Genomic DNA, 27,824 nt, shown 5'->3' on the forward strand with positions numbered 1-27,824 from the left:
TGGTTGCAATTATGTAAACACTCAACCTTTCACTCAAGTGAGACAGAGCAGAGGGACGGGGTGGAGAATAAAAGCAACGGAAGACAAGTGATGTTAAAATGAACATTTATAATGACTCTTTGTTGCCGTCGCAAAAATAATCTTTAAAAAACAATTCAATTATTAACACTGAAATGCTGACTTCACTGGTAGTCCACGAGTCATAAAACACAACTCACTGAATTTTCTTTTACAAACACAGTACTACAGTTACATTAAATAGTCATTACCGTTAAATCTATTAATGAATAATGTTCAAATTAACTAAATAATAAAATCAATGACACTTTTAAAATCCTCTCATTCCCTCACCATAGTAGCTGTTTTCTTTTTATTAACGGTGTATCATTTAGAAAATATACTGCTTCTGAGATGTTCCTTTAACAAAAGCAGAAAACAGACTGGCAGCATAACAATAATGGTACATGAGCTCAAACATTGTACAATTAGGGTGATGTTTTTCAAGGGGAGTGGAAATGGGACGGAACCATTCCAGTGATCTCACATTTAGAATGTAGGCTGGCGGCCTTTTGGCTCAGTATGGAATTATTTGGCACTCTTGCTGACAAACATTTGCCATAAAAAGCTTTCGCACTTTTTCTAAAATGGCACAAGAAGGCATTTTCCTTTCTGAATATATTCAGAGGACTTTAAATGCTGTCCTAGAAAGCCCTTTAAGTAGGTAACACTGTGGACTTTCACAGATTCTCCGCGCTCGTCACAGATGAAAGACAGAACTGTCGTCGCTAATATCAAAGAGAACCCAATCAACAAAACATCACTTTGCTTAGGTTGGAATATTTGATCTTATGCTGTCAGTCCATTTTTTTTCTTCTGAGATGTAAAGAACAGAGGTTAAACAACATTAAAACCGAACCCCAGAAAGAAAATTTACAATGGCATGAAAATGTTTGCAAGGTACGGCATGCTTTACACTTAAGCAAGCAGTCAACCCCGCAGAGTAGTCCAAATAACTGGAAATGAAAGAACAGTCTGGCAGAGTTTGACAGTTAAAGTGGCGTAAAATATCCAACACATATATACGAGTTCTCGAGGATGGAAAAGGTCAACAAAGTTCATGGGAGGTTCAGAGGGTCAAACACAATAATGGCCTCATGTGTGGTTGGCAAAGAATCCTGTATTTTCCTCAGACGAAAGGGCTCAGAAATACCTAAAAACCATTTAAAGGGTGGACACGGTAGCAGGTGCTCCGTGTAATGAAACAAATTGTGATATTGTGTTGGCTGAGAGTGTGAGACTCAAGTAGAAGAGGTTTAAAGAGAGGAGCGACCAGCCTTAGCCAGTTTGTAACATTTAAAACCAGTCCTAGCCTTCTTTGTGAAAGGGCTCCGTGGGGCTGGATGGATGTCCCGAATACATTTGGACTGAAAATCAAAAACAAACATCACAGCTTTTGGAATGATACCGCAGCTCGGATAGCGCTCGGATGGGAAGCAGTCAATGCAACAACAGGGGATTTGCAACACAGAATGAGACAGGAACATCACTCGCGTAACTAGACCTTAACCGTTCGAACGTTTCCTCTGATTTTCATTACGTTGAGGTGGCAGAGGCAATCTTCGTGTTTGCTGGTGCCGATTAAGTCTCTCAGACCCGGCCTTTGTGTCAGCCGGACCTCGAGCTTGCATCCTTCAGTCCAGTGTTTCGATGCCAGTGTGCTGGATGCGTTAAAACCGCTTTCAAATTTTGGAATTTCAAAGCAAAAGAGGGATAAAAAGGCATACAGATCCTTTGTGGTTTCACATTCTAGTGCCAAACAATGCACACAGTGATTGACACAGACCTCTGCTGAAGGAAATGTGAAGGAGAAGCCTTCGCGTGAGGAAACAGATGCTACTTTTCGATTTCGTCTGAGACTCCAGCCCTTTCCATCATTCATGAGACCCGACAGGATCAGGGAATAAATAAAGTCACATCATAGCAACAGCAAAGAATGGAAACCAAATCAAATCGACTAAACTGGTTTGCTTCATTTCACACCCAGTATGACCCACTGATCAGTAAAGTGCATTTATGCAACACCAAACAAACAAGATAATGTTGACAGCGAATCGGAAGTTGTGTTAAAACATATCTGATTCATGACTGTGGCCATGTTAGGCCTACCTGACTGTAGCTGAAATCTGTTATTGACATAGATATTCTCTACATGTATTTGACATTCCTGCCCTGAATTTACATTAAAGACCATTTGACAGAACGTAAAATAAAAGAAACAGGAAATGGTTACATTCATAGATTAGATCTGGGCTTTCAAGCTGTGACATAAAGAGATTATGGGACGTGAGGTTCAACCTGTTTGTAAAAGAAACGAATGCCTGATATCCTATAAACACAAGGAGCCAATGCACTGAGTAACATTTTCACGTTTGCTTGTTTCACATTTGTAATACTCCTCACTGTACCTAAAAATCTAACGATGCGTTCAAAGACGACTGACGAGGAATTTTGATCTCAGATGTGTTTTCGTGTGTGTGGGTTTTTTTTGTTTTGTTTTTTTCGGGCCAACATGACAATAATGAGCTCCCTCCCAACTCACAACATAAAATAAAAAAAAACAACTTTCTTTTTTTTGTTTTCTAAACATGAGGCGAGTAAAACTGAAGTGCTTTACATTTGACTGCATGCAGCGTTATGTCTTTGAACGTTTGCGAGACACCTCGCAAACTTTTGTACGTTTTTTTTTCCTCCATAATTTACTTTGATACCATGCAATAGAAGACGTGCAAAAAGATAACACCTAACTCCACAAACACATTTTTGATTGTTAATGGCTATGTTATGAATGCTTATAACATGTTATGCTTAGTCCATGCTGGCCTATAGAGACATTTGTGAGAAAACAGCAGTACTTAAGCCACAGGTCAAACAAACACACAAGGGATGCATGGAGTGTAAAACAACATGGATCCATAAAAATCACAATCTTTAACTCTTACTCTATGTACCTATGGGATAAAACAACGCACAAAAAGTTCTTTGTCCTTTGTTTTCTTAAGTCATGTATTTGATTATCTTTTCTTAACTTAAAAGACAGTGTTTGATTGGCACTTGATCAGCACTTCTAAACAAGTTATTGATATCTAACATTTGATCGCACATCTACAATTTCAGAAGCTGCAGAGGTCTAGTTTGGCACAGGTTGTACTATGGAGTCTATTATTACTTTTGCTATCTTACCAATACTGTATAGTATTCTATACACCTCGTTTTATGCTCCAGCCTTTTAGAGCATGTTTCTAATCAACAGACCAGACATCTTTTCAACTAAAATATTTTGTATAGTTTACTTATCAAATAGCAGCATTTTCATAACTTACAAAAAGTACATGTAAACCTATTCATTCAAAATCTTAGTAATTTCAAAGGTTCATACAACAGACATAAAACACAAAACAGGACAACATGCTACTATATTGCTTCCAATATTCTTTACATTTTCTTACTGTCAAACTAAATCATCAATGACAGAAATATGGACACCACCGGTCGATGATGAGTCATCGTAATGCACAAACAAATCGCGAAGCTAATCTTAATCAGGCTTAGTTGGCACTCTCATCATCCACACAAATATAACATAGTTTCACATTGTATCGACAACGCTGGACTGCATTTGGACTACAAACTAGAATAGCTACAATAAAGTACATATAGATCATATGACATGACATATTGTATTCCACAGAAATGAAGTCTAGTCATTTTCAGATAAGAGGATATGCATAAAGGATGTCATTGTTTCGGCTTGAGGTCACAAACGAGTTCCCACCTTATTCTCGCTAACCTATGCGCTCTGTCCGTACTATGCTTTCTTTTGGAGGCTGTAACTTGAGCTCAGCCAGTGTATGAATATTTATTCGACCTTGACTCGCTTTCTTTTGGGAAAAAAACAACGCTTCCTCTTCCCTTGAAAGGCCATAGTTCACTATCTAAACCTGTCTGCTTGTTCTTCTTAGAGAGGAAATCTGATACTTTGAGCTGACGCTGCTGGTTGGTCTTGGTGGGTGTCACAGTTTTTGGAGGCAGGTGTTTTCTATGCATGTTAGCCTTGTGAACTTTGCGGCCCGCAGAAATATTTTCATACCCTCATGACCTACAGTGCATAACTTGCCCACCAGCAGCACATCCAACACACCACCCATGAGAAGACAAGACAGGAGGAAGGAGAAAGAGGGGGAGAGCACAGTATAGGAAGAAGCACGGACAGGGAGTAGGACACAGGAGGAATCTCAGAACAGTGAGAAACGACAGCATGCAGGGGAATAAAATGTTGAGAGAAAGAGGAAAGTTAATGAGGGGCAGAGAGAAATAGCGTTTGGCACGATGTATCGATCAGAGAGCCGTCGAAGGACAGCTCTCTGCAGTCAAGCAGTCCAGTTGCATTGATAGAACATATCCTTGTTTTGTGCTTGTATCTTATTACATGCTAAAATTTTGGGCAGTAAAAGGTTAGCCTATGCTGTGAATTCACTGGTGGCCAGATTGGATTAATGGATGACTGCGAAGCCCTCCAGACACATAGTGAAAGGAAAGATTTAAGAAGGCTCACAGCTGTTGCAGTTGTCACGCACAATGTTCAGACACAAAGAGTTATTTCGAATGCTTTCATAGCCATTTGACTTTCAAACATGATTCGTGATAATGAAAAGGCTCTTCATTAAATTTTTCCAAAACATGGGTGTGGTTCTGGTTTTCTTGGACATAACTCAGCACCAACCCTCACAGCTGTGTATTCAGAAAGCTGATCATAGAGCTTGGGTTGATGGGGACAACAATTGAAAGATGCCTTTAGAGCTGGGTGGTGGGGGGGTGTGGACATAACAGGACTGTGCAAGAAAATGCGATGGGAATAATTTGTCGTTGGGAAAAAATGTCTGCTAATTTAAGTGCAGTGCATTGGTAAACAGAAACGTCACAAGATGCTTGAGTATAAATGCTCTTGTGGCAATATCCCTTCTGTCAGTATTGGTAGTTTTTGTGTATGTGACATACATGTGCACATTAAAATATACTTATGTCCCAAGCAGGGATAGACACACCTTACATTGTGTTCTTAATGTCTCACAGTGCAGTCTTCAGAGACCCAGTGTACTCAGGATGAACACTATGGATAGCAGCACAGAAGGAAGCCAAGGTAATCTTCGAGTGCTTGGAAATACTCAAGACAATTAGCCTGCCTGCCTCAGACAAACAATTGCCCATAAAAGACAACAATGCCAAAACATTTTATGTTGTAATATGTGCTTCACTTGAGGTTAGTGAGCGTTAACATGTTTTGGGAACAATAAAAGGCTGCCTGGATGAACTGCAGAATCATCCTTTTTTCCCTTTTTTGTCTTAATGCAAATTGGCAAGGACGGCTCACACAAAAAGTGAATCCAAGCCTCTTTTTTTTTTTTATTTCAAGTGTCGTTTTACTTCCCTTTCATTAGTGTATGTCTCTTGACTATTTGGTACCCTTAATGTAAAGGCAATAGTTTCTTTGTTCACAGACATTGGTTCATACAGCTTTACTTATCAAAATGCTTTTGTAGTGCTTTGTTCCTTTTGCGAACTGAACTGGTTAGACACACTGCTTGAAGGTAGTCTGAGCTTTCAGTTAAATCTAGGGAGTTACAAATGTCTAAGGTAGAACAAAAGATTTGCATTGAATGGATTTAATTATTAAGACTGGATTGCTTTCTTCATCTTTGATCCTGAAATCGATCGTTTGTCATTACGTGAGAGGCTGCGTCAGATCCAATGGGCTACTAATGGCTGGACGAGACAGCAGCTCTTTTTAAAATAAGTCGCAAGGTTAGTCGCCACAGAGAGATTCTGATTCCATGGTAAAGGAGATATCAACTTAATTCTATAGCACCAAAAATGGGTTAAATGACATATTTCTGCATGTTTTGTGACTGAATATGCAACTATGTTTCAGTGTTTGTGCGTTTGTGGGAGCATCGTCTATGTGTGTTCGTGTAAAATATATTTATACATTCCTGTGTGTCTCCTCTATCCTCTCACATTGATTATTTAACCCCTGAACTATACTTGCGAACAGCAACAGTGAAGTTCAGACTGGGTTTGAGTTATACATTTCTTTCACTGCAACACAATATTTGATCCCTGTAAATAAAAAATAGCAATAGTCTAATAATGTTTTTACATTCAGATCAACCTGCAGTCACAGGTTTAAATAATCTATTTGTGTTTGAATGAGACCATGTCAATAAATAAAGGATGAAAATATAAAATACCCAGATTTAGAAACTTCAATTATGATATGAGCCAGAATTGAACATATGTCAACAAAGATGTTTTTTTTGTTTTTTTTTTTAGAAATTATTCTCAGATTGCTTCCCCATAAACTGAGATGACCTCAGGTGCGTGTCATAAAACCACACCCCTGTTCACAATGCCTTCTGCATTGTATACAACAAGCAAGGTTTGTAAAACAGCTCTATTAGCTGGCTGGAACTTCATCTGACACACTCAACTCACCGGGAGCCGAGGTTTGCAATGAAATTAAAACCAACAAAACCAAACACAAGAAATAAAATAAAAGCTATGAGGTTTTGGAGGAGGGTGAAACCCTTTGGCCTCACCCTTGAATCTGCAGCTTGGCAGTGGACCAGTTCAGCTTACTCTGATCACCATCATCAAAAGGACTCGACACAAACTTTTAAAAAACATCAGGACGTCAGTCCTAAAAACACATTCACATATCACACACACTTATCTTGGTTGTCTCCCCCACCTCCTCCTTTGTGATTCTCTCATTTGATACTGAAATATTGAACAGATATTTGGACGTTTCTTTTCTTCCTTATCCATTATGACTCTCTCTCAATTCCCTTCTATCTCTGTCTTCATCCTTTCCTTCTTTCCTCTTCTTTTTCCTTTTAGCCCACTTTTTGTGGGTTGGTAGCGCGCACGCCCTGCTCGTAGGTGATCCGCTGGCTGATCAGATACTGTGCTGCTTGCGTAGCGGCTGGCGACCCTGTTATGGTAACTTTACGGTTCCGAGTACCAGGAATGAACTCTCCTTTTTTGGAGATCTGGATGCGGGCTCCCGTTAGCTCCTGGTACTCTACCAGCGTTTTCCCTCCTTTCCCTAAGATGGCACCCACCAGATTCTCGGGCACAGCAATCTCAACCACGTCCTTGGCACCATCTGCCAGCTTCTCTGTTGCCAATAGGGAGGAGGCCATCAGTGGGGATGAAGCATTTAGGTAACCGTTGGAAGCCCCAGTAGCAGCTGCTAGAGACCCCAAGGAAAACCCACCGAGACCTGTAGCAGGGTGGCCCGCACTGCTGGAGGCATCGCTAGCATAGGAGGCCAGAAGGTTAGCTGCAGCAGCAGCAGCCGGGTTAGCACTAGCTGCTACTGCAGCAAGGACCCCTGAAGCAGCTGCTGGGTTGAGGCCCAGGCCGAGGGTGTTAGTGTTGTAGCCGTAGCTGGCCAGTGTGTTGAGAGCTGAGGTGATGGCCAGCAGATCATTACCGGATAAGCTGGACATGGCGGCAGGGAAGGCGCCCATTCCTGTCAATCCGGCCTGACCCAGAAGGCTAGAGGCAGTAGCAGCCGCTGCAGCTGCATTGGGCAGCACTTCGCCTGTATTAGCATAGGGGGAGCCAGTGGGGTTGGAATTGGCAACTGGGCCTGAAACATTGGAGTAACTTATGTTGAGGCAGCTGCTGCTCTGAGGGTCCTCCTGAATTTTCTGCACTATGATTTCCACGGCCTTTCGGTTCTGTTCGGGCTCCCCGCTGATGGTTACTACTCGCTCCTGCAGGTTGATGCCTTCTGGTTTCTGTGAGAGCTGCACCCAAGCCCCTGACTGCTCCATCACCGCTTTCACTGTGGCTCCACCCTTGCCAATGATCAGCCCAGCTGTGCTATTGGGCACAATCAATTTAGCCTGTAGAGAAACAGAAACACTTTGGTAGCAATAAAAGATAACATGAGGAATATACCATGCCTCAAATGGCTGACAGAAAGAGGGATGTCTCTCAGTGAGTCAGAGTACTATACCAGCCCCCGCTTTACTCAGCGATTTGTTAATCCCAGGGGTTTAAGCTGCAGCTGCCACACGGCTCTGTCTAGCTATGAAAAACTGGAGGTAAAAATAACCATATACCCTCACATTTTCCTGACCCTACCAGACTGTGGGTCATGGCCCAGAGCACAACTATTACTCACAACTAATAAACGAGGTGTTGTGGAAATGAAGTGTTACTATCACACAGTGAATGCACACCCTGATGACCCCACTAACTGCCTAGGATCTCACCTGTTTGACTCGGTCAGGGTTGACTGTGGTCTGTGGCTGCAGTATGCTGACTGGTTCTGGTTTCTGGGCGCTCTGGGGCATCTCGCGAACTTTCTCCGCAATGAAGTTGTGGACACCATTGAGGGCTTCGACCGTACCCTGTATCAGACAGACTCGTTCTGTTGTTCCTGTTACGAGAGAGCAGGATAGGACAAACACAGCAGAATGGTTACTCTAACGTGCTCTGAGCGGGTACTTGGCAAGCAGATTTAAGGGATTTGGACTGAACTAAAATCTACATTTATGTTAAGATGTCTTGGCAATGAAGACTGCTCTTTGACATATCACAAAGACACCCAATTACTAAGCTATTGCTCGCTTCCTCCATTTATCCAATCAATAGAGAAACAGCTGAAAGACTGAGCCATGCTTGGTTAGCAAGTCATGGGGGGGGAGAAGGATTCCTCTTGAATGATGTAATACTTTCAGTGCTGTAACACTCAGCTTGTCCTTGCCTTGCAGCTCTAATAGACTAAACACACAGTTGTCCTTCCTCTGGACTTTTTTCTACACCCACATTGATGACCCAACCGGCATTCTGTTGCCATGGTAAAGGGGCTGAGCCATGGAAACAGGTGATGCAACAGTGAGTCCTTTATACTCGCTTGCACGATTTTTAAAACACTCTTCCTTTTGTATCAAGCTTCCTGCTCTGCTTTTCTGTTTTCTGGCTGAAATTGAAATGTCTCTCGATTTCCTTTGCCGGCGTGACACACGGATTACATTTGAGTAAACAATGAAAGCAACATGACCAATGATAAGAACAGCTAAAGAGCCTCATTGTTGGCATTTCCATCTTTAATTAAATTTCAATATTTTATACATATATCTGCATCTGTCCTCCAGCAATTTAGGAAATACTTAGTGAAAATATGTCACATGTTATCAGCTTCATGCCACAGACATGTCAAATAATGTATTTAGACAGTCAATAGGTCAGTCCAAGCATATCAAGAAAATCTAATTGGACAAAAGTTCACATGTACTGCACTAGACTTTATTTCCTTTGTTTCTTTTGGGTTCCTGATAACAGACATTCAGTATTGCATCATGTAAGCAGAACAATAAATGAAACGGCTGGAGACTGGTCCTTTTACATTTTATTAGGTGTGTATACATCGATCAACCACCTATATCAGCCCACGTCACATCAGAGTTAATTTACGTCTCAGAATCGACTGGATTGTTGATATCATCTCATCCAACTAAATTCTTATTGGTCAGACAGTTGACAGTGTTATTCTCATCAGGAGAAAGGCAATCACTTAACCCATCCAGAGATTGACTGAAATTCTACTCTTGAGTCAGCTCCAAACTAACTGACACCATGTCAATGAAATCACAGGTGTGTCTGGATTTTGACAGAAGTCCAAAAGGCAGATAAAGTGTGCAGCAGTTTCCATATCACAGCTCATCAACCAACAAGTCATATCTAAAAACATTAAGTTACCATGTCTGTCAAATGAGGCGACTGTTGCTCAGAAGGTAGAGCAGGTTGTCTGCTAATCAGAAGATTGGTGATTTGATCCTTGGATCCTCCAGTCTGCACGTCAAAGTACACTTGGGCAACATGTTGAACTCCGAGTTTCCCCCGACACGTCTAACAGATCATGAATGTGTGTTTGACAGTTAGGCAAAGCACTTAAGCATAGAATAAAGGTACTGTGTCACTGGAGGGAAAAGTGGTAAAGAAAAATATGAGGGCTCAATTGGAGTAGAAAAGCACTATGCAAGTACAACTCCATTTATCATATCCCACCAAATGTAATCTTCCAAGCTTTAAGCTTCCATTCTGAACATATCAAAACTAGTATATTTAAACATTTTGGGTTGAATAAAAGTTTTATAATAAGCAGATGCTTTTTACAACTTCACTGCCATCTGCATCTGTCAGCAACAGCAGCTAAACCTAAAACAAGCCTGCTCACTCATGTAAGTGGAGAAAAATCAGAATATGTTACACTTTCTGTTTAAAACAGCAAGAATTAAGCTCAAGATGCTAATAAGTACAGTGTTAACCTAGCGGTAACGCACACACTCGTCACATAAATTGCACCCTGCAGCCCTACTTATGTCTAATGAAGATTTTTGTTGTTTTTGTTCTCCACACACAAAAACAGGAATAAGCTAAATTTCACAATCATTGTACTCTTACTCTTTTAACTCCCACCATACTTTTTCACACAGTTATAGTATATTAGCACCAGTGGCAACAAAAGCTCATTTGGCATCTCTTAGTGTTTTGCTGCACCTGCCTGTCCTTCATGAAATAACAAAGTGACAGACTGCAGCTTGTGCGTGCAAGTGCTTCACTGGCTGCAGACTCTTATGTCAGCACATGTATCACAGAACACTATTAGCAATATTTCATAATGATAATGGATATCATTCATTATATAAAACACACAATACTTTCTAGATATATGCTGCATTGGGGGAAAAGCCCAGCCATTAGAAAATGAATCTGTGACTGAACAGTGGGTGTTATTCCCTATTAAGCCTAATTGCTTCCATTTCTCTATCACGTTTATTAATAGCAAGTATGCTGGAGGAAATGGTAAAAAGATTAATTCTTGTGTATGAATTGAACTTTAATATGCAGTCAGGATACGAACAACAAGGACAAAATCCCAGGAACCAGTCTGTTTGCAAAATTGAATCACACCCACACAGAACTGCGACTTCAATAAATTCACCTTAGCCTGACTTACTATAATTTTTTAGACTGAGCAACCTCATTCCTTGAAAAAGCCCCATAAACTAGGCCATCTTAAGTGATGTAACGCATCCTTAGAAGATACGTTGCCCCGAGTCTTTGTTGTTTCTGCATTAAATGCTGAAGAGGTCCTTCTGCTTTGCTTGCTACAGTAGTTATCAGTTAAACGTCTCTGCTTCTGCAAAGGTTTTCACAGACTGACAATTCTGCTCCCGTATCAATACGGTTGTTTTTGCTAAGAGCACATCTCATGATGTGTTACTATAACTTTTGTCACTAATGAGTCACTATACAGAGGATGTGAAACTGTCTGAATTTTCCCCCCCACCCTTTTCACATCCTCGATTGTGTGCATCAGATGACAGTGTTGTAAGAAAAGCTCCACTCGAGTCACAGAGTAAGACCGGCAGCAACAGAAAGAAATGTGTCAGTGCCCCTGAGATCAAACATCTCAGTCTTCAGCTTTCCCCACGAGACCAGTGACTTAGGTCTTCTATCTCCATCCTAAAGTAAGAAAGTTTCAAAGTTTCTCTCTAGTTGACAGAAAATACACATCTGCATTAGCCGGTCCAAATCGTTTGCCTGATTTATTTAGACTCTTTGCCTGCCACACAAAAAATATCACCCATAATTACTGTCATCACATCAGCAGATTTTCCAAGTAATTATTCACACTACAAATTGAGCCGAAAATTCTTTGTTGGAAAGCTCCATTCTGAATATATTCATGCCATGTTGTTGCAACATGGCATGCCTCTCCAAAATGTAAACACTGATTTTAAATGCGGGGATCTTTTTGTAATCCGCCATTGATATCCACAAATATTCCATTTTTGCCTGACCAAAAGTTTCAGCCAATCCCACTGTCAATCTTTTAAAAAACACAGTAAACACATCCAGCACAACAAAATAAGCCACTAAATTAGACACCAATGCACTAGGTTCTAGGACACTATGAGACAAGTAGTCCCTCTTTCTCACTTTCGGCACTAATGGGATTTCTGTAAGAAAAAGATTCTGTCTGATTTCATGAAGAGCAGCTATTCCAAATATGGTCATATCAACACTAGCTGTGAGAACAGGAACCCCACACACCTGCTGCCCCACCCTTTTGTTTGCAATGGAAAGCTAATCAGGAGGAAGCTGGCTTAAAGCAGTGGCATTTTTTTTAAACACCTAACACTGAAAATGTCTTCTCAATTATTTAAAAAGGATCAAGTTGTCTTTTACTGAAATTGAGGTTAGTAGATAACAACAGAAAACTCTTGTTCCCTAAACAGATCACATTCATTTGCCTTAGTTTTACTGCATATCTCCAGCAGTTCCCCACCAAACCAGTGGTGCCCACACTGTTTATGAACCACTACCTTAAAGGGAGAGTTTAATGTTTTCATGTTTTTTGTTCAAACTGTACATTATGCAAATTATTCTAATAGAATCCAAGCTGAAAATGAGAATAATAGTTTTATGCTACATGACATTTATGACTCAAAAAATAAAAGTACAAAAGTTAAGAAATAAAGTATTTGCAGGTAGCAGAACCTCAGATGGAGGTTCAAAAAGAAATTACCTTTCAGCGTACTGTCAAATAAATAAGGTCACTAACAAGTGACTAGACCAACTGCTAATGTAGCACAAAAGGTAGTGTGTTACAGCCAAGTCGAGGTCTAACAATACCTGACCTTACAATATAACAAGATCCTTCAGTTGTACCAGTCTCCAATCCACGGCCAGTTCCACATACTTCCACCCAGGAAAAAAAAAAGACTGGTGCCAAAAAACCTGGAGGGCCCAAGCTTCGAACCAGTGACTAGTGGGTATGGGAGGGGCTACAACAAAAAATAAATTCTGCAGTGGTTGACATAGAGAGGCAGATTGTATGCATCCATTACCTTAACTGCTGCTTGTAGTGCTACATAATTTTTAATTGTTAAACCACTGCTGTAATGTAGGGTGTTACTCAAAAGACAGAACCAGTTTGGAACCAGCGCTGCACTGACTGACATTGATTAAAAATGTCTATTTCGTTGGGTTTAATACTAAGTTATAACATTTAGTATTAGTTTTGCACGGGGCATTTCACAGCTTTCATGGTGTAACATTATATTTACTTTACTCTTCATTCCAAAACCAACCTTTCAGTTTGAGGCTTGCACAGAAGTCCTGTGAAGGACAACGTCATTTGTAAATCTGTGTGCAGACTGCAACTCTGTGCATGGAAATTTCTATTCACGGTTTATTAAGCCATGTGTGCAAATTTACACACAGCTCTTTTTCCCTCGACAAAACCCAACAGGGGGGTGGGGGTCTGTAGTAAACTGACCTCTGAGTGTAAAACTGGTATCCTTTTAATCAGCTGACCTTTGTCAATCACCAAGAACAGCAGTGATTGTGGTGTTTTTTTTAATGCAATGATACATCCTGTATTGTACGTGCAGCTCAGGTCACCTTGCTCTCTGCATCATATTAGCACCAGAAAGTAGAACAGCACAGACACAATAGCACACAATTATGAGTCACTGGAGGCACAGCCATAAACCTGGGAAAAGTTCCAGTTTTAATCAGTTTGAAATCCTCACCTATAGTGACACTGTCCATATGGGTGCATGAGTATGTGATGCACATAGATAGTAAAACAGAAAGTTTACTTTAACACAGTTTCTTTGTCTGCTCTTCTTTGAAGAAAAGACCTCATCTTATACTCTGTGGAATAGTGGTGGTTTCCAGCATGATGTCATGATTTCTTTATGATTAGACAATGAAAAACATACTTCAGCGACGTCACGACAACCTCATCTGTTCTGTGCTGTACAAATTAAGATGCTGGCTGAAGGCTAACTGCACAAAGTAAAGGGTTGAAATCTGGCTCTAAGTTTATGTTCAAATCCCAAACTCCCACGGGTCTCTTTGCAGCTGCTTGTGTGTGTGTGTGTGTGTGTGTGTGTGTGTGTGTGTGTGTGTGTGTGTGTGTGTGTGTGTAAAAGAAGGTGCAAGCAGAGATGTATATGTGCTTAATGCATAGTGTACAGCATTTATACAGGCTTCAGTAATACAATCAAGGAACATCTCAGATGAGGCTGGCAGGTCATTAAAGAGTCAGCATTCATGTGTTAAAAAGTGAGCACGCAAACTAAAGTTTAGCTAAAGAATTATGTCATGGTATCTGGCCCGAACTCTCCTGACTACCAGGAACCAAATCTGAACAAAACAGTGTGTGGAGAGGAGGGAAGGGGAAACTTGGCGCGTGCTGGAGAAGCTCGGGTGCAGCTGGGAGGGGTCAAGTCCACAGAGAGAGATTGAAATAGGCTATTTCTGGGCCTGCCCTGCTGTCCCCACGCTCACATACAATCATGCATCATCCACACCCTTCACTATCTCCGGTCATCCATCACAGTCGGCCGCAGCAGGGCCCGGTTGTACAGATCCCCTCCAAGACTACTGAATTCACAGTTTGAAGCTGTCCACTGATGGGTGGGTGATGTGGGGAGGGTGAGAACCACTACAGAGAAAACTGCAAAAGAAAATGGCTGCACTGGTTTCTTTAGGATGCAATTTTGAGCGTTGTGAGCGAGCTCAGTCTGCTGGTGGGTGAGCAACGATGGTGTGAACTGTGTGCAATGGCATTAGCATGCTACGCTAACCCAAAATGCAGCAGATTCATCACTGAAGGTCACACAGATGTGGCACGTAAGTTTAGGAATCCAGAAGAATTAAATCAGCATCGTTTAGTCTCCACAGGCTACTTCATAAAGCAGCGCTCTCAACTGTTGTACAGTAGCAGTCCTAATTTGACTTGTGTGGGCCAGAACAACCACCCAATCAAATTCTTGCCAGCTCCCTCTCCCTGAACTCTTCTTCTCACTCAACACGATGATGAGTAGGGGGATGGGCAGAGCAGGTGGTGGCCTATGAGCACATCCAGAGACCAAGCGGGAAATAAGGATATACATATCACTCCTTTCATTTGTTCCAGTGCTTGAGTAGTAGCTGTAATCCATTCCCTCAAAATGGCTGGCCTCCTTTGTTGAGAATTTCAAGCCATGCCCTCCAAACATGTATCCTCTCACCGTGGTTAACAGAAACACGGTGGAAAAATATTTCCCAACACATCCTCATTCTCCTCTCCCCCAGCGTTCAGTAATTCTTTGCCGCAGTCCAGTACATCCAATAGACTATGTGCACGTTAGCATATGCTACTTCCGGTGCGGAAACTCCTGTGGGGAGCTTTGTTTCCGGTGTCCTATTCGCGCCTTGTTTACGGTCCAAAACAAGTTAAGCAAATGAATAAATCAAGCGGCGATTTACATTTCTATAGATGTCTTGGGCATTTACCCAATATATCTGTAAATGATGTTCATCGACTTGTCGATATTTTTTTCCCCCGCGCCTCAGAGCAAAAGAGAAAATGGATTCAAATGTTATATTTCTCAGTATCTGTAAACAGCGGTCCCTCGTTTATCGCGGGTGTTGTGTTCTAAAAATAACCAGCGATAGGTGAAATCAAGTAGACAACTTTATTTTTTGACGGTGCAAAACGTTTCGTGGACATCGTGGACATACAGCACTGCACTTCAGAGTCACACTGCTAACGATTGATGCAGCGATTCTGTACTGTACAGGAGAGACGTCACGGAGGAGATCGTCTGCAGCGATCAGGACGCAGGACACAATGTGACGTGAAAATAAGCATGCAAACTTGCACTAAAAAATCCGCGAAACAGCGAGGTGAAAGGTGAACCGCGTTATAGCGAGGGACCACTGTAATTTTGAAGGCAAATCACAACATACCCTTCGTACATACTAATGTATAGAAACCGTTACCAGCATTCGTTCATTTTTTGTGTGCCTTTTTTTCACGGTTTGTTAACATGCTGTGTAGGTGTGTACTTGACTAGCTGATATCGACATAACGGGGAAACATCTGGTTTGACTGTTCTTCACCTGTAGTTTGAATGCTGAACATTTGCCTGTTTAAATCATAAGACCAGTCACTATACAGAGATGTGCTTCTGAATGTGGACGATGTGTCTTCTGCTGCAGTAATGCAGTTCTGCTTGTGTTGAGTGATGTAAACAACTGATCGATCTAAACTCTTTAAATGTCAAAATTGATCATTAGATTTTTTTATGACACAACAGTGGTGAGTGTTCCCACCTTCTGCTCTTTGTAACTTAACGCGATCTTTCCGTTTCCGAGTTTTGGACATGATTTTGGAGGATATCTTCGCAGTAGCGATTGACCGCAAAGTAAAGCTACCGGAAATGTACAACCCCACATCCGGTCTCAAACCAGGAAGTTAGCATTTTCTCGTGCACAGGGTCTGTATATCACATCCAGGTCCCAAAGGAACAGGCCACATTCAAACAATACCGTGTAGTTAAATTAAAGGAACCTTGGGATGATCCTGCTGTCACCAAGCAAATAACCTAATACAAAGTGTTCAGTGTTCAAAACTTCCAAAAAAAAATTTGAGGATAGCATGTAGCAGCTGCTAAAAGCAATTTGAGAACTGTCTGTAAGTCCAATGTGAACACATCTGGAGACTTTCTCACAAATCTACACACCTACATTTCCCATCAAAAGAGGTAATTTGCTCTTCAATACATCTAAACTAAAAGTACACTCCTACACAGGGATTATTTGCTTGCATCAGATATCACAGAAAACATCTGGACCTAATGAGCAGCAAGACGCTAAGCACCTGTTATTTTTCAGCAGGTTGAAGTGTCCTCTGAGGTATGAAGGACAAACAGCCAGACTCCTGTACAACTCAGGCGTTTTGTGTTTGGAGGATAAGATGGTTCAGCTTTGACCTCCGTATGATAGGGGTCAGTGAGCTGCACGGACATCCGTCTCCTGGTCTGAGTGACACCCTCCAACACAGCTAATGCTTTGGATGCATCTCCTCTGCAGCACAACATTTGCACTTGCATTTCAGAGGAGGCGAACAAGATGGCAGCCCTGCATAATTTTTCCAGAAGTGTGAGACAGTTGATGTATTGCAATGATATAAATACATATAACAAATAAATGCGCAACCTGCTAGCTATGTAACCGCGCTGAATACGAGAAAGCTTGGCATTTCTTGAACCTGGTTCACCTCCCAGCAACGGGACTTTTGTTCCCTGCAATAATAGAGCTGGGCGAGATATCGATATTTTAAAAAGGTTAAATGTCATGAGAATGAGTTTTTATGGTGTTATAAGATTTCTGAAGTTTAAAATCATCTAATGTCAGCATTCGTCTGGGACCCTGGCAACAAACCACCTTCCAGTGTTACAAGCCAATAAGAATCTTCTCTTTTTTTCTATAAAGAGATTAAGTAACCAATAGCAGCTGAGCTAAAATTCGTTCATAGTCCTGCCCACTCACTCTTTACTTTTTCTGAGGTCAGTGAAAGTGGAGGATCATAGCCTGCTGCTAACAGGGATTGGCTAGATATGCAACAAAGCAAATTTTTATCAACAAAGATCACTATCAGTTTAACTGTAGGGTGTACTTACAGTGTTTTGGGGGCTTGTGTTTTTGTTATACCAGGACCTGAAGCCATTCTAGCTGGTTAAAGCAACCAGATGCTGCTGAAAGCAAAATTTTACTTACGTAGCACAAACCCAAAGGCCCTACATGCAATACTGTGCGTGTTTATATGAAAAGATTTCTGATACATTTTTAAGTATAGCATGAGATAAGCCACAGAGTCATGTGTGGCATCTGGGGCTTGACCCCCAGATTTGAGGATCTGTGACAGCAAATAAAGTAATGAAAATTAAAATAGCCAATAAGTAGACACTTTCATGTTTTCCCATCACCTGAACACCTGTCTCCAGTGGACCACGACAATCCCGTTGTTGATTCATGGGTCTAATGTGGCTTGCGTGTTTAATGTAATTATTAGCTTTGACTGTATGCACACAGGTTAGCGCTCTAGGGAAAATGAAATGATGAAGGAAGACCCTGACCTGTACAAAGTTTAAGGAACAATTTACAACAAATAGTGAACTAGTGAGTGTGTGTTACTATCTGTGATGGTACTTTATGTGCGTCAGTCTACTTTCAAAGTCTACTTTCATGGCCACATTTTTTTTCTTAACTACTATGAAATATTGAATCAAATGTGGCCCGGAACCTAACACACTCAAGACACAGACGTGCTGCTCTGCACTGCTAAAATCTGGATTTTTGTAACTGTAACACTATCTGACAAGCTACTTATTCACATACAAGAAAAAGACTGCGCTAAGAATGTGGCTCTATTTACATGTTAAGTTATCGTTCAGAGAGAAAGAAGCCGTGGACAGTTTTTATTCAGGATTGTATCGGCAGCCATGTCGTCTACTAACCGACTGCACTGCTCCTATTGTCTGCTCCTCTCTGTCATTCACAGACATCTTCCTGAAACGGACAGGTGCAGCAGCTGTTCCAGTACAATTTGAGTCTACAGAAACTGAAACAGCTATTTTAAAAAAAAAGACAAAAAAAAAAAACGACCATCTGTGTAGTATGTTGGGCTGATATTTGAATTTTATTCTGGGGACACCCGAGACTTTTAAAATCTGCCTGTATGGGACAATATTAGAGATTTTATGTTACATTACATAAAACGTTTTCTACAGTAAAGCTCTCGTCTCACTGCCCTCTTCAGTATCTCTTTGCTTTAACTTCACTGACAAAGTTCTCCTGTAGCAATCAGGGACACACACACAGCGCCGCTCCGACCATAAGAAATAACTCAAAGTTTGATGCCGTGGGTTAATGTGAACAAAAACAAGAAGCTAGTAGCCAGTGGACATCGCTGAAGAATAAATAACTATTCTTACCTCACAGAAAACAGGGGCTGCTGGTGTGACTTGTGTTTTTCATGCATTTGGATACAAACGAACCATTTAAAACACCGAAGTCACACAAGGTGAGACAACAGCAAACAATCAACTCCCATGTTTTATGCATCTAACCTTAACCTCTTCATGGAAAGCAGCTGACAGTAGGTAAAACTGTGAAGCTTTTCTAGACATACACTGAAACTGTTATTGATTCTATTAATAGACTAAAGCAGTATCTGTAGCAAAGATTTAGCTCCTGTTCGAGTCCATGCCCCTGCCATCGACACACTGACTGTGCACCAGAATCTCATACAGCCCCACTTAAAAGAAACAGAGCCGTGCCTGACTGAGTGAAAACAGTTTAGACAATTAAAAATATATCCTCTAAACATCCATTAAGTCACCTGCAATCAAGCTAGGGTTATGTTTGATTTGTGTTTTTGCCACATGCTAAATAAGCAAATATTCCAATATTTGCAGACGTTAACAAAGTCTTATAAAATCATTTTGGCACTGCGGGTTGTTTGTTAAAATCTTTTTCCTCTTGGGTGTTCAAATAAGCAGATTATCTATAGAAAGGAGTCAGCATTCAACAAACCCTAATCATATGAGCTGCTGGTGACCTGGTAGATTTTGAATATCAAGAAGAAATATGGAAAATGATTTTACAAAACGGTTTCTTAAAAATTGCAGCAGCATTGGTGGAAAAACAAAAGCATTAAAAATGACTTTTACAATTTCTTTTTTGTTGTTGTTAACAGAGCACGCATATTTGCACTTGTACCATATATCAAACGCATATCATGTATCGCCATTCAGTCCTAAAGATAACGAGATGTATTTTTTCCCCCGTATCGCTCAGCCCTGTGTCATAGCCCCGTCACTGCCAGCACACATTTCTTGTTTTTATTTCCAACATCGCTGTCAGCAGGAAAATGTGAAAAAGTAATTTTATAAATTCAAAGAAAGTCTGGAATTGTCTGCCACTGTAACATCTCCATGCATGTTTAGTCTCTCAAGGACAAAAGGATAATAAGTTCAAAGAGTTCATGATTACTGCGTGATTAAAATGTAGTGCAATTATTCCTGCAAAGCCAAATGAAGAGGAAATATCAAAATCAGTCTTCCACTACGACGTCGCTCCTTTGGCCGGGTGATGAGTCAGACGACTCGTGTATATGAGCCTTTGTGATCATCAATCTTAATTACAGAGGGCTCATTCTTACCTGGGTAGAAGTCTTTGGATTTGGACAGCTTAATGGTGGCACCCGTCTCTTTCTGCAGTTGTACGATGGTCTGGCCGCCCTTGCCAATTATAGAGCCGGCTGCATAGCTGGGGATCAGCACCTTCAGGAAGTACTCACCCTCCTCTGGGGAGAGAGACACAAAACGGGAAAGGGTCACATCTTATAAAGCATCTCTGCAATTTTTGTATACACCAAACTGTTACCATAAAAAAAAGACTAGAGTAAGAAAAAATAGCTTTCACATAAAAATTATAACCAAGTTCCTGTATTACTCTGGAAAGATCTAGAAGTAGATTTTGTCTTTTGAGTCTTTGTAGCTTTCAGTACATTCACATTCTATCAGAGATCATGTTCTGTGTCCTGTCCCAGATTTCTTGTAGAGTAAATGATGACCTCCTTTCCAGTTTGCAGAGGTCTAAATTTATCTATTTTCAAGGAGTTTTTGCAACCTCTGACTGAATTCAAAGCCAAACCCAGTGTTACTAATCATTTCTCACACGTGAACAACAGGAAAGTAGAAGGAGCAGTTCAGTCTGAATCTGAAAATGTATCTTGTAAAAAACACAAACTCATTATCCATACAGTTCATGGATGCCAGTACAGAGTGAGCCTTTGTAATTAGAAGACGCGTGGAGAACATATGGGAACCAATCCCACAGATTTGCTCAAAGGGTATACTGCCAAGATGGTCTAAATCTCCTCCATTTTGGAAGGGGCTTCTGTGGCTTACATTTGCTTGTAGCAGTCAGTGAGTGACAGAACGTCAGTTCGAAGAATTTCAAACCCGCGTTTGCCTTTTAGCTTGGGAACTTCATTTTACTACGGTGGCAATTAAGAATTAATCAACCCCAAAGTGGGTAAAGTGTCCTTCCAAGAAAGCCCCGATCATATTGAGTGTGTAATCTAGTAAAAAGCAAATCAGCCACATATTGAGCCCAAATGTAATAAAAGAACCTGCCAACAATGCATCAAATATGCTGTATTTATAGATGCGTGGCAGCTGGGTTTACCCACTGAATTACTGATATTATACCAATGACGTCATAGTAAACACTTGATACAGGTGCGTACTTAGTATACCAAAGCACTGATACATAATCTGCCTTGCACGCTGCTCTGGATGCAATGACGTCATGTTCGATCCTTTTTCAGCTGCCTCAAGGGTGACGTCACTGGAGCGGGCAGAGATGTAAAAAGGCACTGTCCACGTTTGTCTGAAGAAATTTCTGATGCATTTTCAAGCACAGAGACAAGATCGCTTTTTGACGGCAAAGCCACGGCGTCTGTCACCACATCGCTGCGTCCCGTGTCAAGCCGAGGGTATCGAATGTTGGAGCTTGACCGGCACGGTGGATGGATGGATTGAGGTGGACCAACCTGTTGCCTCAGTCATGCCCTCATTAGAATCAGATGTGAATGAACATGGCACTGTGACATGAAGGGATTTCACAGCCTACACGTTACTTCTTCTTATTGCATTAATATGCCCCTCATGTTTCATTCAGACACAGGCTTGTTGTGGTGCACATCACCCAAAACCAACAGCTCTGACAAATGCACATGATTGCCATGCCAATATGGTTAATTTCACCTAATTGTCCATACTCGTGTGAGCTGTCCAAATTCACAGGACTGCTACATTAATATGAAATGACACATATGAACGTGATGAACAGCTCGTGGTGCTGGTCAATACGTTGGTCTTCTCAGAACAAAAGGACGATTTGCAAAACTCACTCTAATCACCCCTGCTTCTCTCACAATGAGCAACAATAAAATGACCTTGGAGAACAAATAAGCGTGATTCATGACTGACATGGTCGCTGTAAAGCTTTTCAGCCCTCCATCACCCTATCACGAATATTGGCTACCGTAGCCACACAAAGAAATTCATTTGAGTGATGCTGATTGCAGGATCTAAACATCCAACGACCTGTTGTTGACAGACAAGCCCAAACCCACTGCGTAACTTTCTGCTCATCTTCAGCCAGAGTAAACCCAGCAGGGGAGGAAGCCACTAAGATTCCCTCCATCGCCCTTACAGCCACGTTTGCTGTCATTAGTCAATAATTAATTCTGTCCTAGTGTCTGAGATCACAGTAACAGGTTTTAATGGCGTCATGTGGTAGAGTAAACATGGCAATCTGTTGCTGCAATCCGCCAGGGAACGGGAGCAGTGGGGCACATTGGGAAGCTGAGCCAGTGGGGTGTTAGTTCAGACCCCTGCTTCCAGTGCTGGAAGGATGGCTTGGAGACGTGGACTTTGAGCCAAATGTGTTTAGTTAAGTCACTGGAGGGGGGTGGGTCAGAAGGAAATGCCTTGTGACCGTACTCCCTCCTTCTCACTACCCCTCCAAGTACCCATTCTGCATTTCAATGGACTAACCTGCTCCTGACAGCCAGCAAGGACGACGGAACTCAAATGAGCAATAATGAACAAACGAGCTCTCGGTGTGTAAAATTGCATGTAGTCTAGCACGATGGATCAATTCAACAAGTCAGACAAAAAGAGTTTGAGGCTTACCCATTCTGAGATCTGCTGCTTCTCAAGTCCTCTGTCAGATCGCCATCAATGCCGGGACACAATCTCTAAATGGGATCTTAACATTAGCCTAGGCATAGGTGCAATGGTAGTGTTGAGGAATGCGGCCAGTCGACCTTTTTCACCGAGGTCTAATTCATCAGTGGGTGCAGAAAAAGAGATTTCACCGCAGCATCCGAGCCATGCTTGCAGCTGGCCAGAGCCTCAATTGTCCAAGAAAATGCTAATGCAGGCTCTCGGTGTTTTCAGTGAAAGACGGCACGCATTGTTCAAGCCTGCATCGGTTTGAAGGGGGGGGTCTTCCCTGCCGCATCACCCTTTTCACTGCTCTCATCCATATTCATCGAGTGGCCTGTCTGTCTGCAGCAGCACGCAGGACTGACGCCTCGCTCGGCCAATGGGTAGCCTGCTTCCTCCAGCACGTCATATCCCCACCCCCTGATGCCGGTCCCAAAAAATTGAATTTTCTCCCCTACTCCGCCTCTTTTGACGCAGCACTATAAAGTATGGCAGTCCATTCACTCACTTTTTTTAGTGGAAAGTGACAAAGGTGAAGTGGCGGAGGGAGCGGGTTTCAGCGCTGAGCACAGAAGCATGTGGAGTGACCTTCAATAGTGGCTGAAGAGGTGTATGGAGAACATAAGCAGATGATGAAGGAGGTGGAGGAGGAGTGATCTGAGACGGCGTGCCTTACGCCACCCACCCTCCTCCTCTCCTTTTCCCCACCCCCAATCCCTTAGACGGCCATGTTTGAGAGGGCGGAGGGGCTCATCAACCATTGCAAATGGCAGTGCCGCAGAATGGTGGAGGGGGGTGATGAAGCCAATCACTACGACTATAAATCTTACACCGAGAGGTATCTCAAGCGAGCGTAAATGTGTGTAAAAACTGCAGCGTGAGCATGTCAGTGTCTGTGTGTGGACCTGAGGGTGGCAGGTTCATTTTATGGTGATTTCCAGGGAAACTGTTAAAAAAGCAGCCTTTTTCCTGGCTTTCTGATGACTTTCATCCACAAATCAAACCTGAGCATCGTGGCCCATTTGGCTTTGGAGGGAATGCCTTCCAGAAAATTCTAGCAGTCTCATTCACTGAGAGATGCTCTGGTATATAGACACAGTTCCCCTGTAGACTCCACTCCCTCCTAATGGTCTATCTCTCTCTGCTTTTCTCTGTCTTCATTTCTATCGCTCTCTCATTCTCTCTTTAACTGCCACCTGGCAAATTCACAGTCCGCTCACGTCACATCGCTCTGCAAGGGCACCTGTGTCCTTCCCACCAAAAAATTAAAAAAAGAAAAATAGCTCACATTCCACTGCCAACCTTTCCATTAGCAACATTACGAGATCATACCTAATCCCTGAGCCACACAACCTTTTTGGAAGGCACATGCTTGGCAGCAACATGGGCTCAGAGTGTGGGTAATTAGAAAGAGGAACGAATAAAAGATGTTCACTTTAAGGACAGAAGAGCAACGCTGATAAAAGAGGAGCAGTGTTTTTCCTCATTCAGTGTCCACAACTCTTAATGCACAACCAGGGGATCGGCTTTGAAAGAGCACGGCTTCCTTCTCTTTGTTGTAACTGCCAGTCATGTTAATGATCGGTTCGGTAGGAATAGCATGATCAATATCAGACGTAGTCAAGGGCTTGGTGATTACAAGCATGATTGAAGATTATCAGGCTGTCTAGCCCTACTGCTAACAGAAAGGCTGGGGGTTTGCATTGTTACATGCGATGCATGCAGATCATATGAGATGAAACAGGAGGTGACATCAAAAAATGTTACATAAAGCAGAGGGGGGATATTTATGAAACAGCTGTTTTGTATAGGCCGTTACAAACATCTGAATGTGCATTTCAGGTAAGCAAGGATACGCGACTATGTTTCAGTGAAACTGTTAAACTCTGCCTTATTGCTTTGGATGCTTTTATTATTATAAAACACAGTTCACACGTTTGCTGGGATTTCAGTATAAAGGCAGTATATGCTGCAAGGCGGCCATATAGAGGTGCTGCTTGACTATACTCAGGTTAGCTAACTAAACTGCAAATGTTACTACACTGGTTGTAAATTGAATTAGCCTTAAGTTGCCAGGGGCTTTTTAGCATGCATAGCAGCGCATCCTTTAGATTTTAAAGGGAAACACCATTTCATCGCTGACCACAGACCAAACATACATCTTTTCTTCAAAGCTGGACATGCTACAGTAAGCTCATAAAGTTCTTCAATCTTCACATTTATTTATGCACACTCATTATAATTTGCTATGTGAATTATCTGTCCACCGTTTTTTTCAAAATAAGAGGAGGTTTGGGGATGAGACGCTAATGATTACAAATGGGATTTTCACTTTGTTTTCCTTGATAAAGCAATCAGGTATTCTCCACACTGATACAATCTCTTTCAGGAAGTCATCTGAATCACCCCTGAGACAACAAGACAGCCTCTTCAGAGTTAGACGTTCATCAGCACACGATTAATTGTGCGGCTGCGTTTTCTGAAAATACGATGGAGGCGTGATGCAGAAATGAACACAGAGTGGGGCTGGTAAAACGCTGTCTGATGCCATCATACAAAACCCAGCACTAAAAAACCTGAGCTGTCGGTGTAGTGATTTATATATATATTTTTTAGAATCTACCCAAATGTTCAAAATTTCAATTCACACCACCAGGATGGGAACAATGCGGCAATGTCTCTGTGCCGCAGCTAAATGGTGAAAACTCTCCTAGAAGCAGGAACGCTGCGTGACTTCTCTTTTCTACAGTGGTTTTAGGGGTGCTAATGATACACATCCAACCACATATGGTGGTTGGATGTGTTCTAAAATACTGTCTGGTAGCTCGATGGTCCTTGCGTATCTTGCTGAAATTACATTTCTGGGGTTCAGTGAAGTGCAGCAAAGATGCACTTGTACTGTTGGAAATGGGATATAATGCTGCCATCACTGAGTGCTGGGCTGTCAGGGACACAAAGACAAAAAGAATTTCAGTGACATATGGCGAAGAAACTGCTCGTTCTCTGCAGACGTCTAATTAACAACAAGTTCTCGAATAAGTGGTCCCTGTGAGTTGCAGACCAGAACAATCACGAGCTGGAATAAGATGTACAGGAGCTGGAATCAACCATCCTCACTGCTGCACTCCAGCATCTTACTGACAAATAATAAAGCATGAGCGCTCCACACTCCTCCACAAAAACAAATCAGGATCAATTTGTTCAAATAGCACTGCAGTATTTCTGTAGTACCCTTCTCCTGCACCTCACCATTCCCCCATTTAAAATGACGTTTGCCTTCAATTTAATGCATAGATTCTCATGCACGATTCTGGACTACAGCACCCAGCTCTGCTTCTCAAGCACTTACATGCTTTCAATTAGTGTTCTAGTGTTTTACAGTTGTTCTTTTATCATTATACAGAGGCAAGCTAGAAGGTGGTAGGTCAGACATCATGAGGCTAAAACAATTCCAAACAGATGCTGAGTTCTGGCTCAGCGCACACCCTATAAATAACCTGGGTTTACTAGGAATTGGGCCTGCAAGTGCTGATGAGCACAAACCCTACAGGGTGGTATGAGTTTCATCTGTTGGCTTTTTTGCTCATTTCACCTTAAAAGCACAAAAAAGAAAATAAAAAAATCAGAAAACTCCAACTCAGCATAAATCAGGATTATGATGCTCCAATCTCACAAATCACCAACACAATAATAGGCTCTGTTGTTTCTCCACTTGTTTTAAAAGGCTCACAAATCAACACTAAAGTGTCCAAGATCAAAGAGCAGCTTCCTTTCCAGTGCGCTGCTAAAAGTTTGGCTCACATACTTGTCATATTTGTACTGGTCAAAGGTAAAGGTGAGTGCTTTGCAGATCCTATGACTCAGGGCCCAGGCATCAGTACTGATTCACATTCAGGGTAACGTTTGAAGACTGTGATGACATTTCTGTCACTCCTCCTCAGATTTGTCTATAGCCTCTGCAGGAAACCCGTGCCTAATGTTCCAACAGACACAAACTCTGATGAACAGAGACTTCGGAGAACTTTTATGTTAAATAAGGTGCACACAAATCATCAGCTGTCTACTGAATGACAACTTGCCAGCAAAAGCTCCAGATGTGGAGTAGAAAGGTTGCCGAGTTCAAATTCTGAGCTGACCTAAGATGAGGAGGCCGCTCACTCAGTCGGGCTGCTCGAGCATGCAGCGTATGAAGTAACAGCCATAAACACACTCAGTATCTCAAAGTGCCAAGTGCACAGGTGCTGCATGTTAAAGCCAACATGCCGCCCAGAACTGCTCATATGGGGCTTCGGTATCACACTGAAGGCTGTGCTTTGCCGTTGCGCACAACAAAGGCTCAGAGTTAATGTGGAGAAGAAGAGGTGGATGGGCTGCTGGTTATTGCTTTTCTCTTACCTCCAGTGTTGGTGCGTTTGGTACAGCCGGCCTCCTCAGCCGGAGTTTCCAGCGGCCGTTTGCGGGAGTCTGGGTTATCGGCGTCCATATGGGTCTGCTGCAGGCTGTGGAGATTTGGATTTGTGAATATCCCGTTGTGGTCAACGGCTGCTCCGCCACCACCACCACCGGCCATCATCATCTTTCCTCTCCGGAGCTGTAGATAAAATTGCGCTATTCCCCCGTCTTTCTCACACACTCACAGCGCCCTCATCACCACATAGCCGTGCACCGTGATATGAACGACAAGTTTGGGGGGCTCGAAGCGGTCTCAAAACGATAAACACCAGGATCAGGGTTTCCTCTTTCCTCTGCTCGTCTGGCTGGTCCCTCACGGAGCTAAATATAAGAATTCCATTGAGTGAAATGCGCTCTTTTAATGCGCTCTCCGTCGCTCCAACAGCATGCTCCTTATTGTTGACGCGCAAAACAACCCGCGCCTTAAAATAAAAAAAGCAACCCCACACTCCGAGAGAAGACAAGTGCAACAGCTTCGCAGAGGTGGAAAACGTCTTTCTTAACTTCTCTTAACGCCATACTTCTGTTTTAAGTCCAGTGCGATGAGTGCAGCTGTTGTTATTGTTGCCTTTGTAGTGCAAGAGGGGAGAAATATAGTTTGAGGGCTCCAGAGAGGACTACAGTGCCACAGACCGGCCAAAAGACACG

At 42.2% G+C, this 27,824-nt stretch overlaps 1 protein-coding gene across 2 annotated transcripts; it reads right to left on the reverse strand.

Annotated features, from left to right (window-relative positions):
* Positions 1 to 5,743: 5,743 nt before the first annotated feature.
* nova1 (NOVA alternative splicing regulator 1) lies at positions 5,744 to 27,803 on the reverse strand. 2 transcript variants are annotated; one of them, XM_026181982.2, is made up of 4 exons: positions 27,120 to 27,803; positions 20,144 to 20,287; positions 8,343 to 8,509; positions 5,744 to 7,970 (listed from the first exon to the last, which is right to left on the reverse strand). In XM_026181982.2, the coding sequence occupies exons 1-4, from the start codon at positions 27,298 to 27,300 to the stop codon at positions 6,951 to 6,953; spliced, it is 1,512 nt and encodes a 503-aa protein (XP_026037767.1). In that variant the 5' UTR covers positions 27,301 to 27,803; the 3' UTR covers positions 5,744 to 6,950. The 2 variants fall into 2 exon arrangements, with proteins under 2 accessions (XP_026037767.1, XP_026037768.1); XM_026181983.2 differs by lacking the exon at positions 27,120 to 27,803 and adding an exon at positions 22,689 to 23,060.
* Between the last annotated feature and the right edge of the window lie 21 nt (positions 27,804 to 27,824).

The sequence above is a fragment of the Astatotilapia calliptera genome, chromosome 10 (assembly GCF_964374335.1).
Source record: "Astatotilapia calliptera chromosome 10, fAstCal68.1, whole genome shotgun sequence".
NCBI classification, from domain to species: domain Eukaryota; kingdom Metazoa; phylum Chordata; class Actinopteri; order Cichliformes; family Cichlidae; genus Astatotilapia; species Astatotilapia calliptera.

What these genes read in the sequence shown, in the direction of transcription:
- nova1 (XM_026181982.2), bottom strand. Translation starts at nt 27,300, where the DNA reads ATGATGATGGCCGGTGGTGGTGGTGGCGGAGCAGCCGTTGACCACAAC. An exon ending in CAAACGCACCAACACTGGAG is followed by an intron (nt 20,288 to 27,119) that starts GTAAGAGAAAAG and finishes CTCTCTCCCCAG; the next exon opens with AGGAGGGTGAGTACTTCCTG. An exon ending in ACCCTGACCGAGTCAAACAG is followed by an intron (nt 7,971 to 8,342) that starts GTGAGATCCTAG and finishes GTTTCTCTACAG; the next exon opens with GCTAAATTGATTGTGCCCAA.